The sequence below is a fragment of the Leptodactylus fuscus genome, chromosome 2 (genome assembly GCF_031893055.1).
Source record: "Leptodactylus fuscus isolate aLepFus1 chromosome 2, aLepFus1.hap2, whole genome shotgun sequence".
Taxonomy (NCBI): domain Eukaryota; kingdom Metazoa; phylum Chordata; class Amphibia; order Anura; family Leptodactylidae; genus Leptodactylus; species Leptodactylus fuscus.
The window spans coordinates 169,068,554-169,096,067 of NC_134266.1; the positions used below are offsets into that span (position 1 = coordinate 169,068,554).

The 27,514-nt window shown below is 40.3% G+C and overlaps 1 protein-coding gene across 3 annotated transcripts; it reads left to right on the forward strand.

Annotated features, from left to right (window-relative positions):
* On the forward strand, positions 1-24,979 carry TGFBRAP1 (transforming growth factor beta receptor associated protein 1). 3 transcript variants are annotated; one of them, XM_075265075.1, is made up of 12 exons: positions 1-40; positions 4,868-5,605; positions 6,484-6,678; positions 8,672-8,826; positions 11,285-11,367; positions 13,031-13,372; positions 14,298-14,355; positions 15,486-15,629; positions 16,694-16,843; positions 18,330-18,489; positions 23,021-23,454; positions 23,618-24,979. In XM_075265075.1, exons 2-12 carry the CDS (start codon positions 4,897-4,899, stop codon positions 23,804-23,806), a joined length of 2,619 nt encoding a protein of 872 aa, XP_075121176.1. In that variant the 5' UTR covers positions 1-40; positions 4,868-4,896; the 3' UTR covers positions 23,807-24,979. The 3 variants fall into 3 exon arrangements, with proteins under 3 accessions (XP_075121176.1, XP_075121178.1, XP_075121177.1); XM_075265077.1 differs by having other exon boundaries at positions 11-40; positions 4,832-5,605; XM_075265076.1 differs by lacking the exon at positions 1-40 and adding an exon at positions 165-239.
* The last annotated feature ends 2,535 nt before the right edge of the window (positions 24,980-27,514 follow it).

The following is a 27,514-nucleotide window of genomic DNA, read 5'->3' on the forward strand; positions in this document are numbered from 1 at the left end:
GTGACAGAGAGGAGGCCCGGGGCAGCCAGAGCACAGCCAGGTACCAACACCCCCCCGTCCATCCCTCCCTGTCTACCCGAATATACCTGAGGGGGGCCGCGCCTCGTCTCGTCTATCAGCCGCGTCCTAGGCGCTGCACCGCGGGTCATAGTAGCAGACAAGCTTCCTTGTACCTATAGGTCTGCAATATAGATCCTTATATGGGGAATGGCGTGTCAACAGACAATCCTATAGCCTAGGTGAATATAATATCCTTGTACATGTATAGCAGGGCATGCTTTACCTGGGGACGGCAGGAAGGCTCATTGATGCTTATGTTTCCTATGTTGGTCTATGTAACATAAGCTACAAGGCTGAACCTGTTCCTGGTGTGATGCAATGTAGGGCTAGATGGCAGCTAGTGAGTGCCGGACAGCTGGAATATTACTATAATAATGGCTGCATGAGGATGTCATGAATGTGGTGCCCTTACAGCTCAGTTGCTAGAGTGGAGGGGGTATTGCAGAAAATTGTCCTTTTCTGCTCAGGAGGTTAGAAAAGCTGTACTAGTTGTCACCCAGCTTTGCCAGGGTAGGATAAATGTAAGAGACTGTATAGAATGTGTACCAACTGACTAGGTCTGGCTCCTATTGCATGGTCTGGGCTCTGCAATGCAGCATTGTTCACTGGTTATAGTCTATGGATGTGTCACAAGCTAAAGTGTCAACTGTTAATAAAACTGGCCTGCGTCTGGGGAGCTTCTCGGTAAATGCTGCATGTGGAATAGACAAAATATTTCTCACTTGTGGTGTATGGTTTGTTCATATACCTATGTCAGTGTTTCTACTGTATATTGATATTTTTAGGCTGGATTATATGGCAATGCACACTTTCATTAATATCCAATATCTCTTCAGATCCCAGTGACTAAAATATGTCAGTTAACCCCTTCCCACCACAAGAATTCTCAATTTTTAGTTTTTGACTTTGCTAAAATCCCTTAACTTTTTTTTATTTTTCTATTCAGTCATATGGGGCTTAATGTTTGCAGGACAAATTGTACTTTGTAATGGTACCATTTATTATTCCATACAATGTACTGAAAAGCCTAAAAAAACCCAGAATGGGATGGAATTAGGTTGGTCTTACATGACCGTATTGAATGTACAGTCCGCAAGTTGCTGATCGGCAACATAGACTCCGCAGACGTCCGTGTCCTGCCGCACTTGCCCATAGAGTTCTATGGGCGAGTCCGTGCAGTGCCGCAATTCACGGCCATTATGGACATGTTCTATAAATTGCGGAACACGGTTGCGGCCCGGCCACACCACGGATAAAATATCCGGTGGTGTAAGAGGCCGCATTAATTATAGTGTGTCCGCAATTGAAAACCCTCAATTGCGGACTTACATTATGGCCTTGTAAGACCAGCCTTAGTCAAAAACTACGGTTGTGCCACTTTATGTCCTATGTTTTTACAGTGTTCATTATGCAGCCAAAATGACATGTCACCTGTACCTATTTGATTGCTTTTTATCCATATTTTAACTTTTCCATGTGGACTAAGGGGGGGGGGGGTGATTTGAATTTTTAATTGCTGTCTAATTTTTATTTTTTTTTTTTTTCTGTAGCTATTAGGACTTCTAGGGGTCTTGAACTCAGGGGGTCTGATCACTAATGCAGTGTATTATAATGCACTGGAAAATTACGGTATTTGTATTAGAGGCTGCATAGGTTTAACCAAGGTGTTTCTAAGGTTAATGCCTGAAATCATTGCAGGCATTAGCCCCAGGTGCCCACAGCCACCATATTTAAATACCCACACCTGCTGCACAAATGTCGGGAAAGGGTTAAAGAGAATGCCTGTGGCATATGCAGCACAAGGAAAGGTAGTAGCTTATGGAGTTAAAGGCATGGCTCGAATCTTGGTTCAGGAAAGAAGGTTTTGGGTTCCTAGTGCATTGGGCTGACTTATCATTGGTGTACCAGCTGTTTTCTATGGGGCTAAAATGAAGGGAGGTGGAGTATGTATGTCAGAAGTGGCATGAAAGTGAGTGTGAACAAGGCAAATGTGGGTGAGGATGTGGAATTCTGTATTACCCTATCTAAATTCCTGCTTATTATAAAACAGGCTGTAATATTCTCCTTAGCAATCCTATAACTGAGCTGTTGTTGGGGTAAATCCTTAAATAGTTATATTTTAAATATGCAAAACCCAAACACAGATGTGAACCTAGCATTATAGGAACTTTGCAGCCCATTTTTTTTCTATGAAGAGGAAGTTTGATAGCTTAGGGGGGTGTTCACACTACCGTCGGTGTCCGACATGTAGTGTCCGCTCAAAATCTGGCACGGACATTAGGAGCGGACACTAGCTGTGTCTGTGACACCTGTCATTCATCTCAATGGGCATCGGGTGCGTTCTTTTGCACTCCGTGCCCGTCCTTCCCTGTCCGCAAGTGAAGATGTCCGACTTCTCAAGCGGACAGAAGAACCCTGCATGGTTCTTTGGGCACAGTACATAAAAGGATGTCCTAGAGTTTGAAAAGGTTCAGTGTAGGGTTACGAAATTGATAAGGGGCATGGAGGACCTCAGTTATCAGGAGAGATTAAAGGAGTTAAATGTCGGGAAAGGGTTAAAGAGAATGCCTGTGGCATATGCAGCACAAGGAAAGGTAGTAGCTTATGGAGTTAAAGGCATGGCTCGAATCTTGGTTCAGGAAAGAAGGTTTTGGGTTCCTAGTGCATTGGGCTGACTTATCATTGGTGTACCAGCTGTTTTCTATGGGGCTAAAATGAAGGGAGGTGGAGGTGAAGAGAGGTGTATTAGGTAAGACATGATAAACCTATATAAATGGCCAATACAAGAAATATGGGGAAATGCTGTTCCTTGTAAAATCCGCACTCCCTTCATCTGATTTAATTTCCAGAGCTGACAAGTCTTCTTAACTGTAAGGACTGTGAATCTGCAGGACTTTTCTCTCCTCCTGAGACTCCCATGCAGATGTGAACCTAGCCTTAGCATTGTTTGGTTGTACAGCTGGAAGCATGTATGATCAGATCCTCTCCTGGTAACAGATTAAACTGTACTTGTATAAACTGAATAACCCTGGAACAGCAAAATGTTAATGAGGTGTAGGATATTTCCTAGATTTCCTGCCTTCTCTCATGGAAGGATATTGCACTGCCTTGTCTCATTCACGTGAAACTAAAATCATAGCGTAAACAAGAAATGCCTGGAAAAGTCAGCTCAGCCAATTCCCAGCTGAGACGGGTAACTGTGGTGTCAGAGATCGGCTGAGCAGGCAAATCCTGATCCTGTATATCGAGACAAGACTAGGAACTAGACCAGTAAGGGGGCTTTCCCCTTGCGCTATATATATATATATATATATATATATATATATATATATATATATATATATATATATATATACTCACCAGCCACTTTATTAGGTACACCATGCTAGTAACGGGTTGGACCCCCTTTTACCTTCAGAACTGCCTCAATTCTTCGTGGCATAGATTCAACAAGGTGCTGGAAGCATTCCTCAGAGATTTTGGTCCATATTGACATGATGGCATCACACAGTTGCCGCAGATTTGTCGGCTGCACATCCATGATGCGAATCTCCCGTTCCACCACATCCCAAAGATGCTCTATTAGATTGAGATCTGGTGACTGTGGAGGCCATTGGAGTAAAGTGAACTCATTGTCATGTTCAAGAAACCAGTCTGAGATGATTCCAGCTTTATGACATGGCGCATTATCCTGCTGAAAGTAGCCATCAGATGTTGGGTACATTGTGGTCATAAAGGGATGGACATGGTCAGCAACAATACTCAGGTAGGCTTTGGCGTTGCAACGATGCTCAATTGGTACCAAGGGGCCCAAAGAGTGCCAAGAAAATATTCCCCACACCATGACACCACCACCACCAGCCTGAACCGTTGATACAAGGCAGGATGGATCCATGCTTTCATGTTGTTGACGCCAAATTCTGACCCTACCATCCGAATGTCGCAGCAGAAATCGAGACTCATCAGACCAGGCAACGTTTTTCCAATCTTCAATTGTCCAATTTCGATGAGCTTGTGCAAATTGTAGCCTCAGTTTCCTGTTCTTAGCTGAAAGGAGTGGCACCCGGTGTGGTCTTCTGCTGCTGTAGCCCATCTGCCTCAAAGTTCGACGTACTGTGTGTTCAGAGATGCTCTTCTGGCTACCTTGGTTGTAACGGGTGGCTATTTGAGTCACTGTTGCCTTTCTATCAGCTCGAACCAGTCTGGCCATTCTCCTCTGGCATCAACAACGCATTTCCGCCCACTGAACTGCCGCTCACTGGATGTTTTTTCTTTTTCGGACCATTCTCTGTAAACCCTAGAGATGGTTGTGCGTGAAAATCCCAGTAGATCAGCAGTTTCTGAAATACTCAGACCAGCCCTTCTGGCACCAACAACCATGCCACGTTCAAAAGCACTCAAATCACCTTTCTTCCCCATACTGATGCTCGGTTTAAACTGCAGGAGATTGTCTTGACCATGTCTACATGCCTAAATGCACTGAGTTGCCGCCATGTGATTGGCTGATTAGAAATTAAGTGTTAACGAGCAGTTGGACAGGTGTATCTAATAAAGTGGCCGGTGAGTGTGTGTATATATGTATATATATATATATATATATTTATTAGTATTGTATTCTCTATCCCACGAGACGACTTCTATGTTGGTAGTGCAAGTGAAATGAATTTTGTGCCAAATAAATATTGGAAGGTTAGAATGATTTTACTGTCTGCAGAAGTTGTGTAAGTTGTAGATGACTGTTTTACCAGTGTTGAAATGTTTGTATTTGCAGAACCTTTTCTCATTGTTTCTAACATCAACTTTCCAGGACGCCCTGGGGCTCTCTCTCTTTTTGCCATGAGCGTGCAGGCATTTAGGTTGGTGTGCGCTTCAGAGAAGGAGCATCTTCCTCCTGGGATACAGATTGAATGCTTGGAGTGCTGTGGGCATGACCTGTACATTGGCACTAATGACAGCTGCATTCACCATCTTCTGTTAGTGGAAGAAAACAACACTGCAGTGAGTGGTTTAGCCTTGGTTCAGACATCTGATCACCTTAACACTAACTTCACAACCACCCGACAGCGGCAAAGACAGCTGGGTTTAAAGAAGCCAATATGTGAACTGAGAGCTGCCTCTGCCCTGGGACGATTACTAGTGCTGTGTGATAATACTATTACGTTGCTGTGCAGTGACTCTCTGGAGCCAGTTCCAGGAACTAAGATCCGGGGGGTGCTCAGCTTCACCCTCAATGAGAATCCAGTCAGCGGGGATCCTTTCAGCGTGGAGGTTTGTCTCATCTCTTCTAAGAGACGCACTGTTCAGATCTTCAGCGTGAGTCAAGAGCGAGTACAGTTAGTGCGGGAGGTCTCGACACCAGAACAACCCTGTGCCCTCGCAGCAGATGGACATTTTTTGTGCCTGGCTCTGAGCAGCCGCTATGTTACCCTGAACTATAATACCGGACATTGCCAGGATCTTTTTCCCTATCCTAGTGAGCAGAAGAGGCCGATCATAAAGAGAATCAGCAGACAGGAGTTTCTTCTGGCTGGACCTGGAGGTTTAGGTAATGAACAAAATTGCCCATATTCATAGTTCGTTTGCATTTGTGTATCATCAGTTTTTCACAGATCCTCATAAATTTGAAAATTTACAAAAAAAAGGAACAAAAATAGGATATATACTTTTGTTTATTGAATCATTCACATTGTCTGTACCAGAAGCCAGCATATCAACCCAGCCCAACGGAGTTAGGGTTGCCTGCATCAATCTGTTTTTCCCTTGTGTATCTGTTGTCCATTGCTGAGATATCACTGATTTTGTCAATATTCAAATTAGCTCTTTGGAGCAACAAGGACATTGCTGTCGTTCCAAAGAGGAAAGTGTCAACTCCCTAGTCTCTCCAAAGAGCTCATTTGCATATTTCCAAAAACTGCAATATCTTGGCAGAGACACCGATTCACAAGGAGAAACTACTATTTGATTCAGCTGACAGATAATGTGTTTACTTAATCATATTTTGATACACCGTTTTGTCCCTAAACCCCCAACCGTAATATCTCAGATACTTTGATTATCAATCACTAGTAACAGAATCCGTTTTAGAAAGCGGCCATATGCTGACTGGTAAACAAAAGGATTGCATGAAAGAGGCCTAAAGTCACTTGCACATCATATACAGGAGAGCTGCTGTCCTGCATTTGTATATAGATGCATCTTTACTGAGCTTAATGGAATATCTTAGCACATGGTACAATATTTTGTAATATTTCATTAGAGAATGTTTTTTTTTTTTTTTTTTTTTTTTTTTTTTTTCCCAAGGTGTGTTTTTGCAGATAATGGGGCTTTAGATTTCCATTTTTAATTGCACTCTGTTGATTGGACACATTTGTTATCTCCATTCTGTGTGTGTTTTATTATACATAGTTTTGTTTGTTCTTGTAGGGATGTTTGCCACAGTAGCGGGAATCTCTCAGCGTGCACCAGTTCACTGGTCAGAGAATGTTATTGGAGCAGCAGTGTCGTTTCCTTATGTGTTGGCTTTGGATGAAGAGTTTGTCACAGTGCACAGCATGCTGGATCAGCAACAAAAGCAAAGCCTGCCCTTCAAGGAAGGCATCATTCTACAGGATTTTGAAGGTAAATCCTTTATAGGTGCATTTTACATCCATTATATTATTGGAATACAACGCCTGCAACAGTGGCAGACACACAGTAGAGGGCCCCTATGCAGGAACAGTATATGGGCCCCATTTTATTCTATATCTTATCAATAAAGCACAACCTCTGTAATGTATTAGCAATTGTTAGCCCTGAAATTCAACAGTTCAGGCATTCATATGCAATTTAATAGACAGCAGGAATTTGATTTGTCTGCCTCTTATATGCAATCCTAGTAATGTGGTTTGTAAGCAATATAAAAAAAATATAATAAAGGGGACCTGTGTGTCTTCATTGGCCACTTTTGAAGATCAGGATGAAGTTCATGACTAAATATGCAATATATGTGTACAATCCATTGGCGTATACAGTAATCTACTGCAGTGGCATAATTGTCCTTTTTCCTGCGTAAGAGTAAGGAGATTGTCGATTGAAGTTACAACTTGGTTCGTTCTACAAACACAATGTAAACTAGTCAATATAGACAAGTAATTGTTCTGCTGCTCATCAGACCGAGAGCAGGAGGTGTTTTCATGAGTACCGTACCTGCCCAGTACTGCTGGTGATAGGAGCATATGGTCGTCCTCTTCATAAGTAGTGTTGGGGTGTGTTGTTGGAGGTCACATCAATTTCCATCTCTCTCGTTGAACCCTAGTTTTGTTATATTGCAGATAACGGTGAGGCGTTTCCTGTCATTTGCACTCACTGCTAGGTTTCCCTTTCTGAAACAGGAAGAATCTTCTGACTTTATCTTGTTACGCTTCGCTGTGTCAGTAGTACGGGTTCTTGCTTCCTTCCTCTTGTGCAGTAGGCCAGGATTTATTCTGGAGAATTTTAGCAGTAGTTTGGTATAACACCCCTCCAATAATGCATCATCCACAAAGCTAATGTCAGAATGGTATAATAATAATAATAACAATAACAATAACAATAACAATAACAATAACAATAACAATAACAATAACAACAACAACAACAACAACATCATCTTGAACACAAAGCCCTAAGAACAAAGGAAGCCTGTTTGTCTCTGCATTTAAATACATTTAAAAAAGTGGCACAGACTTACACCATATTTAGGTAGAAAAAAGTCTGAAAAAATAGAAGCTCACAACTCGCTTGCTAAAAATGCCTGTCTTGACTTTTTATTCTGCATCAGATTTATCAGGTTGGGCAGTTTGTTTATGAATATGGCATTTACCATATGGGTTATAGATAATGTACCGTTTGCACAGAGGCCAGATTTACCATTGTGATAATATACTCTGCCATAAATGTGACACATCTTGCTAGACATGTGGGTGTGGCTTCTCTGGAAAAGGGTGTGGCTCAAATGCAACCAAATTGCGCCACAATTCTTGTTCAAAGAGACAACAAAAAGGTGGTATAAATGTAGAGTAGTCAGTGTAAAGACTTAATATTTAGCAGCAGGCGCTGTGATAAATCTGGTGCATTTTTAGACTCTTTACTAACTTTTCAATAAAACATCACTTTTTTTTTTTTTTTTTTTTGGTTTTTTTTGTTTGGAGAAAAATTCATCCTTCACTTATTTTGCTCCTTCTCCCCCATTCATAAACTGACATATCTCTCCCTACATTTTCCATACATGTCTTTCAACTACTGTCAAGTCTAGCAGCAGTTTCAGTTTTGTAAAATACTGTAGTCTGCTGAACATTTCGGCATAGATTTTACCCTTGCTGATCTAAAGTGAAATTCATTTTCAATGCTGCATCAGAATCTGCATCAAAATATTTTTATGAATATGGTGCAAATATATTAGGTTTTTTGACAGCAAACATTTTTTGTACCATACCATAGCTGTCTTAGTCATGTAAAGGTATTCTTAATAAAATGCCTATGCAAGTGTTATTGCTTGAGACATTTATTACTAATTTCTTAATGGCAAATACAGCTATTGATCAACGTATAATATTTTCCTTACTGACTAGTTTATTTTTTCTGTGTTTCACAGGTAGGGTAATAGTAGCAACCAGTAATGGGGTGTATGTTGTGATCCCCTTGCCTTTGGAAAAACAGATACAGGACCTTTTATCAAACCAGAGAGTAGAAGAAGCTCTTGTGCTTGCCAAGGGTGCACGTCATAATATTCCAAAGGAGAAATTTCAGGTATGCAAAATGGCTATAATGGCTCTATTGTTAAAATGAAATCATGTATGACAATATTGTAGGTATTTCCCTTTTACAGAGGATCTGCAGCCAGGTCTTTAACCCCTTAAAGGGAGTCTATCACTGCTACTAGCTACTTTAAACTGCTCCTATAGTGCTGTAGATGCTGTTAGCAGAACAAAAACAATACCTTTCTTATGTTTCAGAGCTCCAGGGATACCGAGAAAATGTACTTATAATATTTATTCAAATGAGGATCTTGGAGAACAGGGGGAATTTTCTTCTATTACTAAGCACTGCTGCATCATCACTAAATACCCCCTCATACATGCTGCTCTCTCTGGTCAGTGTAAGGATCAACTGATACTGGGAGGAGCATTGCAGGCCAGGAATTATCCTCTTCCTCTAATAATAATAAAAAGTCCTCCAGACATTTACTATACCTTTATCGTTGCAGGCCAGCTTCCGTGCGCTGAGATCGCAGTACCCAACCTGTTTCTCTAACAGCCAAGAACCTTATGAAGGCTTCTAGGCTTGTCACTGCATTATAGCTTTTGAGGCTGGACTATGACCAGTTCAACTTGCCCCACTGTGTCCGAAAAAGCCTATAAACTTATAAAAAATTTTTTGCCTGTACAACGAATGCCATAGTCGGGGGAGGGGGGCGAATCTAACAACCATTTTGGGAAGGTTAAAATGAATTAGTTGACAACTACCCTAAATAATCCTATACTATTTCACAAATGCAAAAAGGAGAAAAAAGTCTCGATCTCACCATATATATGTGGTCCAATATCCCCTTGGGTGCACGGCCTTTTACCCCTGGACTGAATGAGGCAACCTTCGTATTAGAACCATCCACCACGTTATAGCAGGTTCGCACTCCTTGGGCTTGGTAAAATATAACCTTTAATAAGCCATTTTAAAACATACAAGACGTGAAAAAAAGTCAGAAAAAAGACATGGTGCTTAAAAATGCTGATGCGTTTCGAGGCTATACAGCCATGCCATGACTAAGGGGCTGTATAGCCTCGAAACGTGTCGGCGTTTTTAAGCACCATGTGTTTCTTCTGACTTTTTTCACGTCTTGTTCCTTGTCTTGTAAGTTTTAAAATGGCTTATTAAAGGTTATATTTTACCAAGCCCAAGGAGTGCGGACCTGCTATAACGTGGTGGATGGTTATAATCCTATACTATACCTAACCTTTCTAATATTCACATAGCCCTAAATCCTACCCAAACAGGGATCAATAACTGAATAAATGAATGCTGAATGTATGTGATGTACAACTGATTTTTCGCACTAACACCCTGTTTCCCCTCTGATCTTTCTCTGAAAGAGGACCAGAGGAGAGACTTGGTTCTCATGGCCATCACATGATTTGGACCTGAACCAATCCGGTTTCGATAATGTCTCCATGACCAGCAACAGCTATTAGTGATCATGGAGTTACCAGCCCTTGGGATGACTGATCCCCCAATTTAACAGTGTCAGTATATATACGTTGGCGCTGCACAAAGGCCAGCAAGCGCTGACTAATATACCTGTATACAGTGAGCGGTTGGGAACAGGTTAATGTATATGTATGTAGATGGTAGTCAGGTCTCTCTTTGTTGAACCCCTTTTAGAGGAGTACACTTTATGTGATATGTTCAGTGAAATAAATAATTGTTCTTTTATTACCCAAACACTTTGATGGATGGCAGCAACAGGATCAGTCATATATGAATCTAGTTGCACAAAACTAGAAATGGATGGCAATCTGTTGCTCAGTCAGAAATGTTTCTGGATAGCCTTTAAAAAGTCTATTCTACAACTACTTTTTTTTTTTTTTTTTTTTTTTCCCCGATTCTCCCTGCTGTTACGTTGTAATCCTGCTTAATTATTTTATGTAAATGAGTCCACTGGGCAAAGGGAAGAATAAGGAGATTCAGGATTTCACAGAAAGGAGATAAATTTTGTAGTATACTTTAGCAAATTTTATTAATGACACAAATGGTGCCAGAAAATCGAAAGTTGTCAAAGTTTAGATACGCTTTAAAAAGACCATGTATTAAGTATTTTCAAGACCTTCCTTTGAGGAAGCAGTGCCAGTAGATGTCCCTGTGCGCCGCCATTTAGCAGTCTTTGGCAGCATTATCATGCTCTTTAGATAGTTGGCTGAACCCTGTTTTCACCAGCACTGGCTAAATGTTGAGTATTGTAGTGTCTCAGAAGAAGGCCTCCCTAGTGACAACACATGCATGCTCAGTCAGGCCAAGCCTGCATGTGTATAATAAGTTCACTAGGAATATCTGTTGGAAGAAGGTTCCTATTAGTCTTATTTGTTTCTCCTTTCATTTTTGCATTAGGTAGTGGTAAATGAGTGCACACCTACATGTTGTGATGTTATGTACATGTTAAACTGTGTAGCAGTGTTACATCTTGCAGGATCAGTAATGTTGGTTTTTTCCACAGGTTATGTATAGAAGAATCCTGCAACAGGCTGGATTTATACAGTTTGCTCAGCTTCAGTTTTTAGAAGCAAAAGAATTATTCAGGTAAATGTTGCCTGAATGTTATAGCCCCATAATTATCTTATTGTATTAGTGTATGTGTATAGACAATTTTCAGCTGTCAATAAAAATTAATGTAGAAATTCAATGAAAGTGATGTTTTGATAACAGATACATGTATCAAATTATATTGGTAAAATGTGTGATCAATGACTTCTGCCTTAGACATATATCCAGACTATAAGACTTATTTTTTTTTAGTAGGGAAAAACCTTCAGAAAAAAATCCCTAGCAGTGCCAGTCCACACTGACCGGCTGTTTGCACAGTTCTCTGCCCAACACCACTCTGTGAAATCGGTGCTGGAGAGGATGGTTCAGTTGGCTGAAAGGGGACTGCGGCCGCCAGCTGTCCGGACCCTGCCACTCTTAAGCATGTATACGTTACTTTCAAGGCAGCAGGGTTCAGTAATTTTCTCTGCTGCCTGTACAACCTGTGTGAAGGCTGCAGGAATGATACTGATCTTTGCTGCTGCTGCACTAATGTATTAGTAATAAAGGATAGCAGTCGGGAGTTTTTCTTGACCTCTGTTAGTCTGTATGAAGTAAGGCGCATTATACATTATAGCCCGTCAGTGCCCCATGCAGTATGATGCTCCTTGGTGTCCCTTCCCCCATTAAATTTTAATTTGTAGCTAGTGTCCCAGCACATTATAACTTTCTTTAGTGCCCTCATACAGTATAATGCTAAGTTATTGCTCCCCACTCAGTTCAATGCCCCATTAGTGCCACCTACACAATATATTGCCCCTTAATATCACACACAGTATACTGTGCAGTTTGTGCCCTCATAGTCATATTAGCGCCCCCACACAGAGTAATGCTTCTCAGTGCTGCCCATACAGTGTAATACCATATTACTCCTCCCAAACGGTGTAATTCTTCTTGGTGCCCCCTATACAGTATAAACCTGATGTACGTCTTCTAGCCAGATCTGTCTTATTGTCTGAAAAACATAGTAATTGCCAGTTTTAAGAATTAATTATAAGCAGAATTTTAATGCTCCCTCGGAAGTTGACCACACCCCAAAACAATAAGCCGTACCAGAGTAACCATTCCGGTCACAATGTGTAATTTTGGCTTGCCATGCACAGTAAAGGTGAAATTGTAGTCCTAATGCAAGTGTTTATCTGGGGGAAAAACTGGACGAGGGATATCTTGAATTTCAGAAATGTTCTCATTGTCTTAATCTTGAGCACAACTTTTTTGCTATAATGGAACATTTGAAGTACATTGCCTACTAATTGGGGGGGTTATAACTGTCGTAGTGCCCTCCACAGGTAATAGTGTGTGTATGCACGCACGCACACACACACGCACTATTGCTGTTATAATTGAATGAAGGCCCATACTCTACCCATGCTTTTATTAAGGGAGTTGTCCAGCCCGCCAATAAATTCTGCTTGATATGGAGAGAGATCTTCATTAAGTATAGGGAATTGTATAAATGTAATCTGTTACATATGCACTTTTTTTTGGTGCAGAAAATGTTGGGAACCATTGTGCTAGCATACTTAATCCTATTCAGAGATTTCAGCTATTGAAAATGTGACAACACTCCTAGCTGTCTTCTGTAACCCTTTGGATGTTGAAAAGTTGGGTTGTTTTCAATTCATTATATTCATAGATTGTATTTGTTTTTATATTGTAGAACCAGTCACCTTGATATCCGGGAACTTATCTCTCTCTATCCCCTTCTCCTGCCATCATCTTCTGCCTTTATCCGTGCACATCCTCCTCTTCATGAATATGCCGATCTCAATCAGCTGACAAGAGGCGACCAGGAGAAAGTTGCGAAGTGCAAACGTTTTCTCATGTCCTATTTAAGTGAAATCCGCAGCACGGAAGTGGCCAATGGGTACCAGGAAGATGTAGATACTGCCTTGCTAAAACTTTATGCAGAAGCAGATCATGAAAGCCTTTTGGATTTGTTGGTCTCAGATAATTCCTGTGAAGTGGCAGACAGCGCTACATGGTTGGAGAAGCACAAAAAGTAAGTGGTGTTTAGCTTTTAGTGACCTGCACATTCCGATTATTTGGTGCTTATGGTAGGAGCACCAATTATTATAGACTTTGGTAAGTTTAACTCTTTTCCTCTGCATGGAGGTTAAACTAAAAAAAAATAAATGTTAGTTTTGAGAGGGTCACACGGTGGCTCAGTGGTTAGCACTGCAGCACTGGAGTCCTGGTGCTCAAATCCCGCCAAGGGAAAAAAAACATCTGCAAGGAGTTTGTATGTTCTCCCTGTGTTTGCATTGGATTTCAATCCCATATTCCAAAAAGACATACTGATAGGGAAAAAATGTACATTGTGAGCTCTATGTAGTGTTCACAATCTACAAAAAAAAAAGTTAGTTTCATTGATTTGAATGGGGAATGGGGGGAGTGTCATATGATGCAAGTGTTTCATATGAATATACCTGCACAGTGTTTTAGGCCTTTATCCAGGTAGATGTGGGTATGTCTCTGGATTGAAGCAAGTCTGTTTACACAAACTGGGGTTGAGGAAGATGGCTGACCCAATGGCCGTTTTAATTTCTGTGGGTAAAAAGTAGTGTTCTTCCAAAAAAATCTTTCTTAACCTATCACAGGAGCTAATAATGATGAAGTGGGAAGTGGTTTTTATTTATCTACTAAGGCTAGCTTCACATTTACGTAGGAATCTTTGTGGGAGACTTTGCCGCATAGTCCGTCTAAAATCTTTTTTTCTGCTGGTTTTAGATTGAAACTCCTCTATCGGCTATGGGTGTCCACAGGTAACCGCTTTTTTTTTAGCGGACAGGCTCTCCATCTTTCAGATCCCCATGCAGGCAGACGGATGCTAGTGTGAACCTAGTGCAAGAAAGATGAAAATGTACAAATAAAACTAATAGGACCAATAATAGATATGTGTAACAGAATATTTTTGTTTTCTTCAGGTATTTTGCACTTGGTTTATTGTATCACTACAACAAGCAGGATTCTGCTGCTGTGCAGGTAACTGAATCAACTTGCCCACTTTTCCTAGGATTGTATTACCTGAACTTTATATTTTGCATTGAAAGCGTCACTAAACTCAAGATTTTCTGGCAGCATTTGTTATTAATGTTCTAATATAGTTTAACAAATATTGTCTCCTTTGTGAAATCCATCTTTTTTTTTTTTGCATGTGTATTGAGGTATACCCTGTGAACTCCACCCACACATTTTCCCTTCATTACACACAAGCCAGCACGCAGTGAGAAGTAGGGTACACCTCTTAATAGAGAGGCAAAGGAAACTATAAATAACAGCAGGATTTCACAGAAAGGAGCCAGAGAAAAATAGTGCAGTACTGTTAGGGAGCGTTCACACTACCGTCAGTGTGAAGATTTTGAATGGACATTAGCAGCAGACACTAGCTGTGTCCTTGACATTTTGTATTGATTTAAATGGAGATCAAAACCACCAGCAAAACACGACATGTAGGGTTTTGTCTCTTTGTCTCCGTGTTATTCTATGTGCATTATTTGTAGTTAATAAAATATTTATATTTTATTTTTTGGTTCCTCTTTTTTGGAGTTAGTTTTAGGTACTGAACAGTTTATTTCATTTGACTTTAGTTCAACTGTGAAAGTGTCTCTGTAGCACTCATGTGATTGGTTGTATTGAATAAACCTGTAATAATACACCCATAACTGGCTGTGGGCCCATACTGTATCTCAATGTGTCTAAAATGTATAGCATGTCAGTACCTATTTCCATCTTGGCTGACTTTGAGTTCAATGAATGAAAATATCTATGCAGATGACATTGCATGCTAATAATTTATATATTCCAATTTCTGCAGAGTGTAATATTTCTGCAGTTAGATGAGATCTTTTTACTGTGTACACAATTGTTTGCATGGAGTGGAATATTACAGCCGTAGTGTACTTCAGGATGTATTGTGCAATATTTCCCTGACAGTATCTGCTTTACCCTCAATGACGATTGATTTCTTGAGAAGAGAATATATTTTAAATAAGTTGAACGGCAGAAGACAAACATTTGCAAGGTTGCATAGTGAAGCAAAGCCACCATATTTGCTGACCAAAGTGGACAATAACCAGTTTTAATAAGAAATCTTTGTCTGTCCCTTCTTCCAGGTTTGGGTTAGAATTGTGAATGGTGAGCTTGAAGACAACACTCGGCCAGACCTGTTTGAGTATATAGTGGACTTCCTGACTTTCTCCAAAGACCAGCAACTGGTGTGGCAATATGCAGACTGGGTTTTGCAGAAAAGTGAGCAGGTTTGTGGTTCTTGGCTTGGGTTAAGGTAGTAAGCATTTTAGACATGGTCAAGAAGTGCTCAGAGTTCTAAAACTTAAAGGGGTTGGCCACTTTCAGACCAATATTGACAAACAAATGTACAATAGAAAGATATACAATTTCCCAATATACTTTCTGTATTAATTCCTCACGGTTTTCTAGATCTGCTTGCTGTCATTCATTCTGTTCAAGTGGATAAAACTCTGACCATGGTCATGTGATTTACAGTCCATGGTCATGTGATGAGGACACAGGTGTACAGCTGATTACCAGGCAGATGTCTGATTATTGTGCTGTAACTATAACAAGCAGCACCTGTGTGCTCATCACATGACCATGGACCGTAAATCACATGACCCCCCCCCCCCCCCTCTCCCAAATGCACTGTTGGAGTGGTTTTATTACACTCAGCGGCACCATCTGCATAGAGGATGGAGTACAGGCTGTAATGGCAGCAGGCCATCTGCGAAATTGCCAGCGGCTAAACAACTTAAATGTTATGCTGCGACTAAAACCCACAGTGTAAAGTGACTTGTGCTGCAGGCTTTAAACTCATAGCATGTCATTTATTGCTGTGGGTCACACGAAGGCTGAAAGTCATAGGAGGCCTCAGATGATTTTCCTGCAGGGTGTTGGTCCCATTTAGCCCTGGTATAATACTGTCCTTACGGTCAAGATATAATAACAGTATAGTGGTTCTACAACTCTGAATATTACCTATGGATTTATTTACATGGGACTTTTTGGCTTTTTTTTTTTTTTTTTTTTTTTTTAATACACAGTAGTTTTCTATTGACTATAAAACTTGGCAAAAAAAAAAAAAAAAATCCTATCTCCTGTCAACATGCCCAAGAGTGTGGTAGAAAATGTAAGTATTCTCAAAAGTTGTAAAGGGTAAAAACGTAACACAAAATAAAGTCAAACCCATTAACACCATAGTAACATTGTCTTTTCTGCTTGGTTTCCTTTGCGCCTATACAAAAGATTGACAAGATTTCTTATATGCTGTTTAGAATCTTTCCCTACATCTTTTCTAATCTTTCAGGTTGGGGTTGAGATTTTTACTAAACGGTCATTAGAAGAACAGCTGCAGAATGAGGGTTTCTGTCCCGATAAGATTGTCGATCATCTCTGCAAGTACACTAAGGCTTTACTTATCTACCTGGAACACTTAGTCATGGAAAAGAATATTCAGGTAAGGCTGTGAAATACTTACAAATCCTACAATTTTGACTATCAAATGAACTTTATTTATGGTTCTTGTACCCAGTGCCATGGAGATTGCAGTCCCTCTGCTGTTGTTTACCAGGTACACACCTGCCCAGGAAATGCCTGCTTAGCCAGTCAGCACTGAACTAGTGACTGAGCAGATATTTCCTGTCAACGCTAAAGAGCACTGGGAACCTGGCACATATTAGAACAGCAGCGACATGGGAGTAGTGTTATTTTTCTGTGCATGGTAACCAATTTAAAGGGAATCTACCACCCCTCGCATGCTTATTCAGCTGCTATCTCCACATTATAGATCTTATTAAACTGATAAATAAACATTTGTTCCGTATGTAGATTTGGAGAAAACAACTTTAGTCTTATGCAGATGACACGTTTGGTGCATTGGGGGCCTTCAGCCCTGGGAACATTGCTCTTACTGTTCAAGTAGGATGTGTATTTTTACTAGGAGGAACACTTTTCACTGCACAGGGTTGCACAAGCAGGACCTGGTAGGGGCCTTAGTTGCAAGAGCAGTGGTCAGGCACATGAAGACCCGCTTCCAGTGCACCAACTGCTGCATTTACATAAGGCTTCAAAGTTTGTTTTTTTTTCCTCCGGGCCCACAAAAGTTACATGCATAACAAAGATTTGTTTATCAATGTAATGTGCTCTGTAACACATTTGTGACAATTGAATGTCCTTGGGGAAGATGGTAGACTCCCTTTAAGTTCTGCTCACATCTTTGTTGTAGCTTTAATTTTTAACCAAAGTGTTTTACCCAATGCATTGCTTTATCTTCTTGTCAGATACAGCTAAATATGGCTGTTTGGTATTTACGACTCACTCCCTAGGTACATCTTTCTTCTTTAGCGCAAGTTGTCGGGTTGATGACTGTCCCTATTTTTGGCTACTCCCCCCAACCCCCCCCCCCCCCCCTCTTCCGCTCCTCTTAACATGCTTTTAGCTGCTGATCCATGACTGTTATCTCTGTCTTTAAAGGAGACAGGTGAGCACAAGAAATCGTGAGATGGAAAAACCCTTTTAAAAATATTCCATCAGTGCCCTTACTTCCCAACCCCCACAAAAACAAATACTGTTCTAACTGCGTTCTCATGGACCTGCAGCCTCCGGCTGTAATGTCTGTGGATCGGCACTCATTGCGCTTCTTTGCTGCAGACAATATCAGCTGAAGGCAGAGTAATGTTCTCTACTATTGTATTCAAACTCTGTGTCCCAAGGACACAGTGTTGAAATAACTGCCTGCTGCCCAGAAAAGTGGGACCGCACCCAAAATGCAGGACTGTCCTATTAAGTCTGGGGCGGATGAGGGGGTCCAATTCTAGGGCCTGGTGTGGATGCACCATTGGCCCCGTATGGTTCATGCGGCTCTGGTTGTTTGTTGCATTACATTTATCTTGCTCTAGCCTATTGGTTTAATAGACTGCCATTATCTTTCTGTCTGTGTACAGAAAGAAAAATACCATACACATCTAGCTGTGCTGTATCTTGAAGAAGTGCTACGTCTGAAGTCAGTGGAGTCTTCAGACCAGTCTGGATTGGAAGATTTGCGTCAGAGGTTCCAGAATCTGTTACAGCAATCTGATCTGTATCGAGTTCTCTTTCTTATCGGTGAGTGTGTTGTCAGGAGGCATTTCATACCATGTTAGAATAGTGGGCATGCCTAATGTACAAACGGTTATATCAATTGCTTTTTAGACAAAATTTGCCATAAACTTACTGTTGCTCGGCAGCTCATGAAAGTATACCTTGTAAAAGATTCTGATGTCATCCATTTACACGCATGCATGCATGCATACATACAGTACATTAATGTTCCTGGAGTTGTTTAGAAGTTGGTTTTAACTTTTTTTTTTTTTTTTATTTTTTTTTTATTTTACAAAAGTTTAGTATAAACAAACAAAAGAAAACTCACAATAACAAAAAATACCCTCCAACCCACAGGGTGGGAAAGAAAAAAAGAAATTCACTAACCACGCCATCACATATTTTTTGAGCATCACTTAAAACTCTGTCAGGGTTCCCAATTAGTTTTAAAAGCAGATTCCTTAAGAAAATATTTTTCATACAGTAGATCTCTGTAAGTGGACTTTGTCCATAATTTATTGTAAGGACTAATAATTATGACAATTTTTAAGGAGTCATTCACACTACCATTAGTATTGTCCTTTGCTAATATCCGTTGCAAATTATTAACAATGGATTTCAAGGGGATTTTATCTGTTGTTCGTTAGTGTCCATTTACAAAAATCTGCAATTATTAAGGTGTATCTGTTCAAAATAAGATTTACGACGGAAGTCAAGCATCCATTATTTTTTAACATTAATTTTTGTGGCTAACTGACAGTAATTTTTATTTATATAGCGCCAACATATTCCACAGCACTGTACAATTTGTAGGGTTCAAATACAAAGATACATTACAAAGAAATAGTCACTTCACACAATGGGACTAAGGACCCTGCTCGCAAGAGCTTACAATCTGAGGTAGAGGGGGGGTGGCACAAGACGGTGGCATCGGAGGTAGCATTGCTTATGCAGCGGTCAGACAATTTTGTAATAGAGGTTACTGTCATTACACAAATATAAAACTGTATGAGCCCTCACCAGTATTGTCCTTTAACATGTGGATGGAGCTTGGACCTATAGAGCTAGCCTGAAACTGCATCATATCATGTGGGAGATGGCTCAGAGGAGGGTTCAATTTAGGGATTCTAATTACGAAACGGAAGGGTTTACATTAGGAATTGTGATAGGCTTGTCTGAAAAGATGCGTCTTCAGTTTGCGCTTGAAGCTGTAGAACTTGGGAGTTAATCTGATTGTGCGGGATAGAGCATTCCAGAGAAGTGGTGCAACTCAGGAGACATATTGTATGAGTGTGGGAGGTTCTGATAATAGAGGATGTAAGTGTTAGGTCATTGAGTGAACGGAGAGTACGGGTTGGGCGGTAGACAGAGATGAGGGAGGAAATGTAGGGAGGTGCTGCATTATGGAGAGCCTTGTGAATGAGCGTGATAAGTTTATGATTTCTGTAATGAATGTAGCCAATGTAGTGACTGACAGACTGGAGGCATCGCTGTAGCGTCCATACTGATAGATGAGCCTGGCCGCTGCATTCAGAATAGATTGTAGAGGGGAGAGTTTAGTAAGGGGAAGACCGATTAGTAAGGAGTTACAGTAGTCAAGGCGAGAATGAATCAGAGCAACAATAAGTGTCTTTAGTGTATCTCTGGTGAGGAAAGGGCGTATTCTGGAGATTTCTGAGGTGGAGGTGACATGAGCGTGCAAGTGATTGGATATGGGGAGTGAAGGAAGGGTCTGGGTCAAACACAACCCCGAGGCAGCGGGCCTGCTGCCTAGGAGTTATACACTCACCGGCCACTTTATTAGGTACACCATGCTAGTAACGGGTTGGACCCCCTTTTGCCTTCAGAACTGCCTCAATTCTTCGTGGCATAGATTCAACAAGGTGCTGGAAGCATTCCTCAGAGATTTTGGTCCATATTGACATGATGGCATCACACAGTTGCCGCAGATTTGTCGGCTGCACATCCATGATGCGAATCTCCCGTTCCACCACATCCCAAAGATGCTCTATTGGATTGAGATCTGGTGACTGTGGAGGCCATTGGAGTACAGTGAACTCATTGTCATGTTCAAGAAACCAGTCTGAGATGATTCCAGCTTTATGACATGGCGCATTATCCTGCTGAAAGTAGCCATCAGATGTTGGGTACATTGTGGTCATAAAGGGATGGACATGGTCAGCAACAATACTCAGGTAGGCTTTGGCGTTGCAACGATGCTCAATTGGTACCAAGGGGCCCAAAGAGTGCCTAGAAAATATTCCCCACACCATGACACCACCACCACAGCCTGAACCGCTGATACAAGGCAGGATGGATCCATGCTTTCATGTTGTTGACGCCAAATTCTGACCCTACCATCCGAATGTCGCAGCAGAAATCGAGACTCATCAGACCAGGCAACGTTTTTCCAATCTTCAATTGTCCAATTTCGATGAGCTTGTGCAAATTGTAGCCTCAGTTTCCTGTTCTTAGCTGAAAGGAGTTTCACCCGGTGTGGTCTTCTGCTGCTGTAGCCCATCTGCCTCAAAGTTCGACGTACCGTGCATTCAGAGATGCTCTTCTGGCTACCTTGGTTGTAACAGGTGGCTATTTGAGTCACTGTTGCCTTTCTATCAGCTCGAACCAGTCTGGCCATTCTCCTCTGGCATCAACAACGCATTTCCACCCACAGAACTGCCGTTCACTGGATGTTTTTTCTTTTTCGGACCATTCTCTGTAAACCCTAGAGATGGTTGTGCGTGAAAATCCCAGTAGATCAGCAGTTTCTGAAATACTCAGACCAGCCCTTCTGGCACCAACAACCATGCCACGTTCAAAGGCACTCAAATCACCTTTCTTCCCCATACTGATGCTCGGTTTGAACTGCAGGAGATTGTCTTGACCTTGTCTACATGCCTAAATGCACTGTTGCCGCCATGTGATTGGCTGATTAGAAATTAAGTGTTAACGAGCAGTTGGACAGGTGTATCTAATAAAGTGGCCGGTGAGTGTAGTAAGGCCTGAGATTACAATGTATATATCAGGGACAGATCTATTAGATGATGGAAACAGTAGTAGTTCCGTCTTAGAGAGATTTAGTTTCAGAGCGAATATATGACATTTAAAACAGCAGAAAGACTGTCGCTGTTACTCTGTATTAGTGCAGGGGTGACGTCATGGGAGATGTATATAATTGGGTGCCAAATCTGGTGATGGCTTGTCCAATGGATGGGGCGTCTGTTTTATACTATTACCACTTTTTTTTTTTTTTTTTTTTTTTTTTTTTTTTTTTTTTTGTGTATACTCAAAGCAGAAACTACAAAAAGGACAATATAAAAAGTGTCAATTATGATAAACGTTAATTTATTTTTTTAAACGGACACTATCAGAACAGATATCCAACAGTAGTGTGAACACCCTCTAAGGATATGTAAAGATTTCAAGCCAAAAATAACAGTTGTAAAATCAATTTTATCTGTGCTTTCTTATATTGTTTTTTAATTACACTGGAATCACCTAGCAAAATTAAAGTAATATTATTGACATGATCTGAAGACATTAAATTAATATAATCTAAAAGCTGGACCCATTGAAGATGTAATTTGGGACATCTCCATAAAAAATGGACCAGGTCGCACTCTCGTGCACCATGCTTCACAGCTAGATCACCCTGAACTGTGAAAAACAGTGAGATTTATTGACACACTCTGTAAATTATTGTATATAGAATCCTATTGATATCCTATCAAATTTGGCTTTTTTTTTTTTTTAAATACACAATGAATTTTATTTTTTTTCTGGCTTCCCAGTATGTTGTATAGAATATTAAATTGTTCCATTATGAAGTACAATTTGTCTTGTAAAAAATTAGCCCTCAAATGAAATAAATAAAAACTAAATAAATCAATAAATCCTACATTTTGAAAGTCAAACAGTAAGAAACGGAAAATCGCTGTATCTTCGAGGGGGGTCAAGTGCGGGTTCACACGACAGAATATTTCCATAGATGTTATGTTTTCCACATCAAAATCCACCTATAAACCATGTTCCTTTTGGTAAATCCACACAGTAGTTCATATAGTTACAACTTTTTCAGCCACAGATTTCAAAAATAGCACTACAGGAAAAAAAGGCTTTACATTGTCAGTTCTTACAATAGTTGCTGACCACTCGCAGATCCATGGCATGTCAACCTCAAACTTGCGTTGTGGATTTCACTTAATCTTCTTTTGAACATACCCTTAGGCATATAGAATTTTTATATATGTGATAGTTCATTCCTCAATTAAGGTGGTGCCAGTATGGAAGTGGCTTATCTTCATGGTCTGTGTTTGGTCAGTAATTTTAGAGATGAGCGAATAGTATTCGAAACTATACCTCGCTCCATAGGAATGAATGGAAGCGGCCGGCGCTTAACCCCTTGCTGTTCGTCCGCTTCCATTCATTCCTATGGGAGCAATGTATTCGAAACTGTTTCGAATGTTATTCGAATCAACTCTAGTCAGCATCTACCGGTCATGGCCAACCTAGAGCTCTGCTTGTGCTCACTTATTTAAAATGTTTTCTCTTTCAGATAAAATCAAAGACACAGATCTGCACATGGAGCGGGCGATATTACATGGAAAGCTGGAGGAACACGATCAGGCTTTAAATATCTTAGTTCATCAATTAAAAGACTTTGCTGCAGCTGAGAACTATTGCATATGGAACTCTCGGGGCAAGGATGCATCTTATCGTAAAAGACTCTTCCAGCTCCTTCTTTCTTCCTACCTCACACCGTCCAAGCCTGACAATTCACTGACTATGGCTGCTGTAGACTTGTTGAACAACCATCCTACAGATTTTGATGCCTCCAAAGTGTTGCCGCAATTACCAGAAAACTGGTCAGTGCAGCTTTTGTCCCCATTCCTAACTGGGGCCATGCGGGAGCATGTTCATGCAGTAAGGATGTCCCAGGTGGCAGTTGGACTCGCAAAGGCAGAGAATCTAATTTATATGAAAGAAAAGGTAAGAAGCATTTATGGATTTCTTGTGTTCTAGACACAATTCAGATACCATTTAGTTTTAAATTTATTTTTTTTTTTATTTTTATTTTTTTTTTACAAAATATTTAATGTGGCATTGTGAATTAACACTAGATACTTTTATCACTTTCCCCCCCCCCCCCCAGCTGAAGATGATGGAGAAGCCAATAGTTCTTACAGAGAAGAAATATTGCCATGTGTGCCGGAAGCCATTCCAAGAACCGGTGTTTGTCAGAACCCCCACTGGGCATATTGTCCATACCCACTGTGCTACAAGCCAGCGTGTGAACAGCAGCATTGATGGCCACACATCCAATCCTAGTAAACGAACTTGAGATCAAATCATTGAGCTTAACGGTTGCTGTAACTTCTCATGATAAATCTCCTTTAAGGAGAACTGTGAAGCGTCCATGTGATGTCATGAAAACAGTTTATCAACATTTGTGAAGGTAGAAGTCAGATATGATCTGACTTGGTAAGATGTGGGTGCAGAAAGAACATAAGGGATATGTAACACAGTCCTTTGTTCAGTGGGGAACGTCATAAGAATCATTATTTTGAACTTAATTGAAGCTTTTTGCATTTTTAAAGGTATTTGCACTGAAGAAATTTTACATATGCTGTGATGGGGAAATAGAAAACATTCAAGTCCACCATAGGTTTATTCACTGTTGGAAAAATGATTTATGTAGGCATAAGCAACTATGGTGAAGGTGGGTCCATTATGGGTGTCATTTTGTATTGTATTACTCCCACCAAATGAAACCATGTTTGCTCAGAACATTCCATAGCAGGTGATCAACTATACTATGGGCTCTTTGATGTGTCTTGCATCACCTTTTCCCTATAAAATGAAGTGATGGTGTTAAAGACAGTTCAGTGTACTAAGATGACATGATTTCTACCTGATTTTTTTTTTTTTTTTTGTCTTGCTTTTTACACAGTTGTTCATTGGATCTCTTCTACAATTTTAATCTGCCGAATTGATAACGTGATGGGCTCCATGCCTTATTTCTTCCAGAATTAGTCATGTAACAATACAGCATGGTTGATAACTAATGTGCATATCATTAAAAAGCTGTTGGCAAAGTGGGGGACTATAGATTGTGGCTTCAGGAACATGTCTCATCTAATGTATGCATGATGGCAACCTTTAACATCAAATGGATCTTCTGTTTCCCAAACAATTATAATGTCAGACTCTCTCCCTACTCCGTTTTTGAGGGTACAGTTAATATACCTCTCTACTTGTCTGTCTGGTATACTTTTTGAAGTGTATACCATTATATGTACATTCTGAATAACCTGCTGAATAATTGTTGCCTTCCACATTTAATTTACTTTGCAATATTAATTATCAAGCATATATATGTTCCATACATACCATAAGTATATTAGCAGGCACTTTTGCTGGAAGGGTAAATCCTTGGTTCATGTCATCTTGTTTTAAATGGATTATGGAAATGTAACATCATTTTAATATGGTTATGAATGATGCCATTCCCAAGATAGGAATATGTTAAATAAATAAAAATCTTATATCCATGTCTAAAAGCTGTTATGACTGATGATCATGGGTGGGAAAAAAATGTTTCCACCACTTCTACTATCTATTCCACATAATATGCCATTCCTATTCCATGTGTCCTTGTATCATTACCATCAAGTTCCATCATTGTATTGTCTATCACCTCTGATCACCAGAAACCATTGAAACTTTTATTGGAAGGAAATGGGTTTACCAGAAGGCAATCCACTGTTATATGATCTCTGTCCAGATGTAACTCTTCAATAATGTGCATATCACGTTCCTTTGTCAGCCCTTTCATGCATGACTTTTGCATCAGTCCCATCATAAATGCATCCACTCCTGAATTAAAGGGGTGTTTCAAATATTTTTAACCCTTAGGGAGGCTTAAAATGACAGACACTAAATACTGACATCCATTTGGCTGGGGATTCAGTGGAAAGTCTCTGTACAGGTTGCTAGTCTTCCTGACTTTTTGTCCACATAGGAGCACATCAGCCGATCAGTGGCTGAGCAGTCGTGTTCTGTACAAATGGAATATTGGCTCTCCGTCAATGAATGGCTGATGTGCTTGCAGAAGATAAAGAAAAGCCAGAGATACTCTCCTCTAGATCTCAGGCTGAACAGACAGGTAAGTGGGACAGATTTATGAAGACTTGCATGACCATTGCAGATAAAGTCTGGTCATGTGCATTGCAGCTTAGTAACTCCATGGGGATCATAGTAATAGCAGGTAACCCCATCATGTCCCTCACATTAACCCCCTGTGTGCCTCACATAAGAGTTACTCATATGTGGGACATATGGGGGTAGTAATTGGGTATCTTCATAATTAAGGTCCTTCATTAGTACCCTCATGTGTCTCACATATTATTAACCCTTATATGAGGCACACAGGGGTTAATATGAGGCACATGATGGAGTTAACTGTTATTAATGTGAGGCACAATGAGTTACCGAAACTAAATTAAAAACCCCAAATGCCTGACATTAATAGGCAGAGTAACTAAAGGAAGGTCCCTGTGTGTGTCACTTTACTGTAGCTTCCTCTGCTCCATACAACAGACATCTTCTATAAGACACAATGGATCCTGGCCACTCATCTGCAGGGTAGATGCTAAATCCTAGTGTGCAAAAGGACCTCTGACGTCATGACCATGTGTTCGGAGTGTGGGCGGAGCTACTAGGATTTAGACTCAACCTTATCTGCAGATGTTACATACCAGTTCGTGGTGAAACATAGAAGGATCTGCGACACTTGTTCAATAAATTTTAAAATCCAATGATTTTATTCATATCTTCTTCTTTAAAAATTCACAAAAAACACTCCATGTAGATAGAAAAAACACATACGAAAGATAGTCGGACAAGACAATATAAAAACCGCTGTCAGTAACGCATGATAATGGCTGATGCGTTTCGAGACCAACCTGGTCTCTTAATCATAGCTCTTGTGCGTATTTGCTGGTCTGCTGACAAAGCTAGTGAGTTTAAATAATGTTACCTAACAGATGTATCCCATTAACATAATAAGCTACGTCACCATGAATTTTAAACAGATGCTTTCCGTAACTTCATAAAACAAATGCAAGTATGGTATAACAACTTTAGCATCTGTACAATATTTCACCAAAAATACAAGATAGAAAGTCTCCTGTCAATAAATATAGATCGTACCAACATAAATATAACCAGTCACTTAAGAACGACAATTCATCTGTTGGTTATATACATTGTATCTGACCGATCTTTAATTACGATCTCATAACCCCAAGGCCGGCCACACTATTTATGTTCTAAAGCTTTTGCTATGCGGGACATGTTGTTCTAGATGTTTTTACCTTATATTACACGGAACTCTCGCTGTACCTTCTGCCTCATGGATTCTCCGGTCACGTGATGCAATCGCTCCTATCCGCTAGTCTCTTACTATTTTTTTTTTTTTTTTTTTTTTTGTTAAGAGACCACGTGTCAGGATTCAACCAATAAACGATCTTTTCCCTTCTCATAACACAATGTGTGGGAGTTTCCTTTAACTATTAACCCTAACTAACCCTGCAATGCCACCCGCAACTGAAGAACCACAAGACGCAATGCATCACCCACAGGTAAGTATGTTACAATAAGCTTAGCCACATTATCAATAAATAAAGGTGAGGTCTGTTCTCATGTTTAACCCTGTTGGCTGTCTACTGTTAAATCTATAGATCCATAAAGCCTCCCTTTTGTGTAAAAGTTTTTTACGATTCCCACCTCTAATAGAATCTGCTACACTTTCTAATCCCCAAAATTTAAATGTTCTCATGGAACCTTTATGAATGGACGAAAAATGTTTTGAAGCCGCAGATATACCTTCTAATGAACTCTTTTCACTGTCCTTAATATGTTCTAATATTCGAGTTCTTATGGATCTACTTGTGCAACCCACATAATCTAATTTGCATTCCTCACATTTAATACAGTAAACTGCAAATGTGGTATTACAATCCATATGAGTATGATATTTTACTGTATA

Bases quoted from the DNA above. Each gene is read 5' to 3' on its own strand.
- TGFBRAP1 (XM_075265075.1), top strand. From the start codon at position 4,897: ATGAGCGTGCAGGCATTTAGGTTGGTGTGCGCTTCAGAGAAGGAGCAT. The intron at 6,679-8,671 runs GTAAATCCTTTA...TGTGTTTCACAG, and splicing joins CATTCTACAGGATTTTGAAG to GTAGGGTAATAGTAGCAACC. The intron at 11,368-13,030 runs GTAAATGTTGCC...TTTATATTGTAG, and splicing joins GAAGCAAAAGAATTATTCAG to AACCAGTCACCTTGATATCC.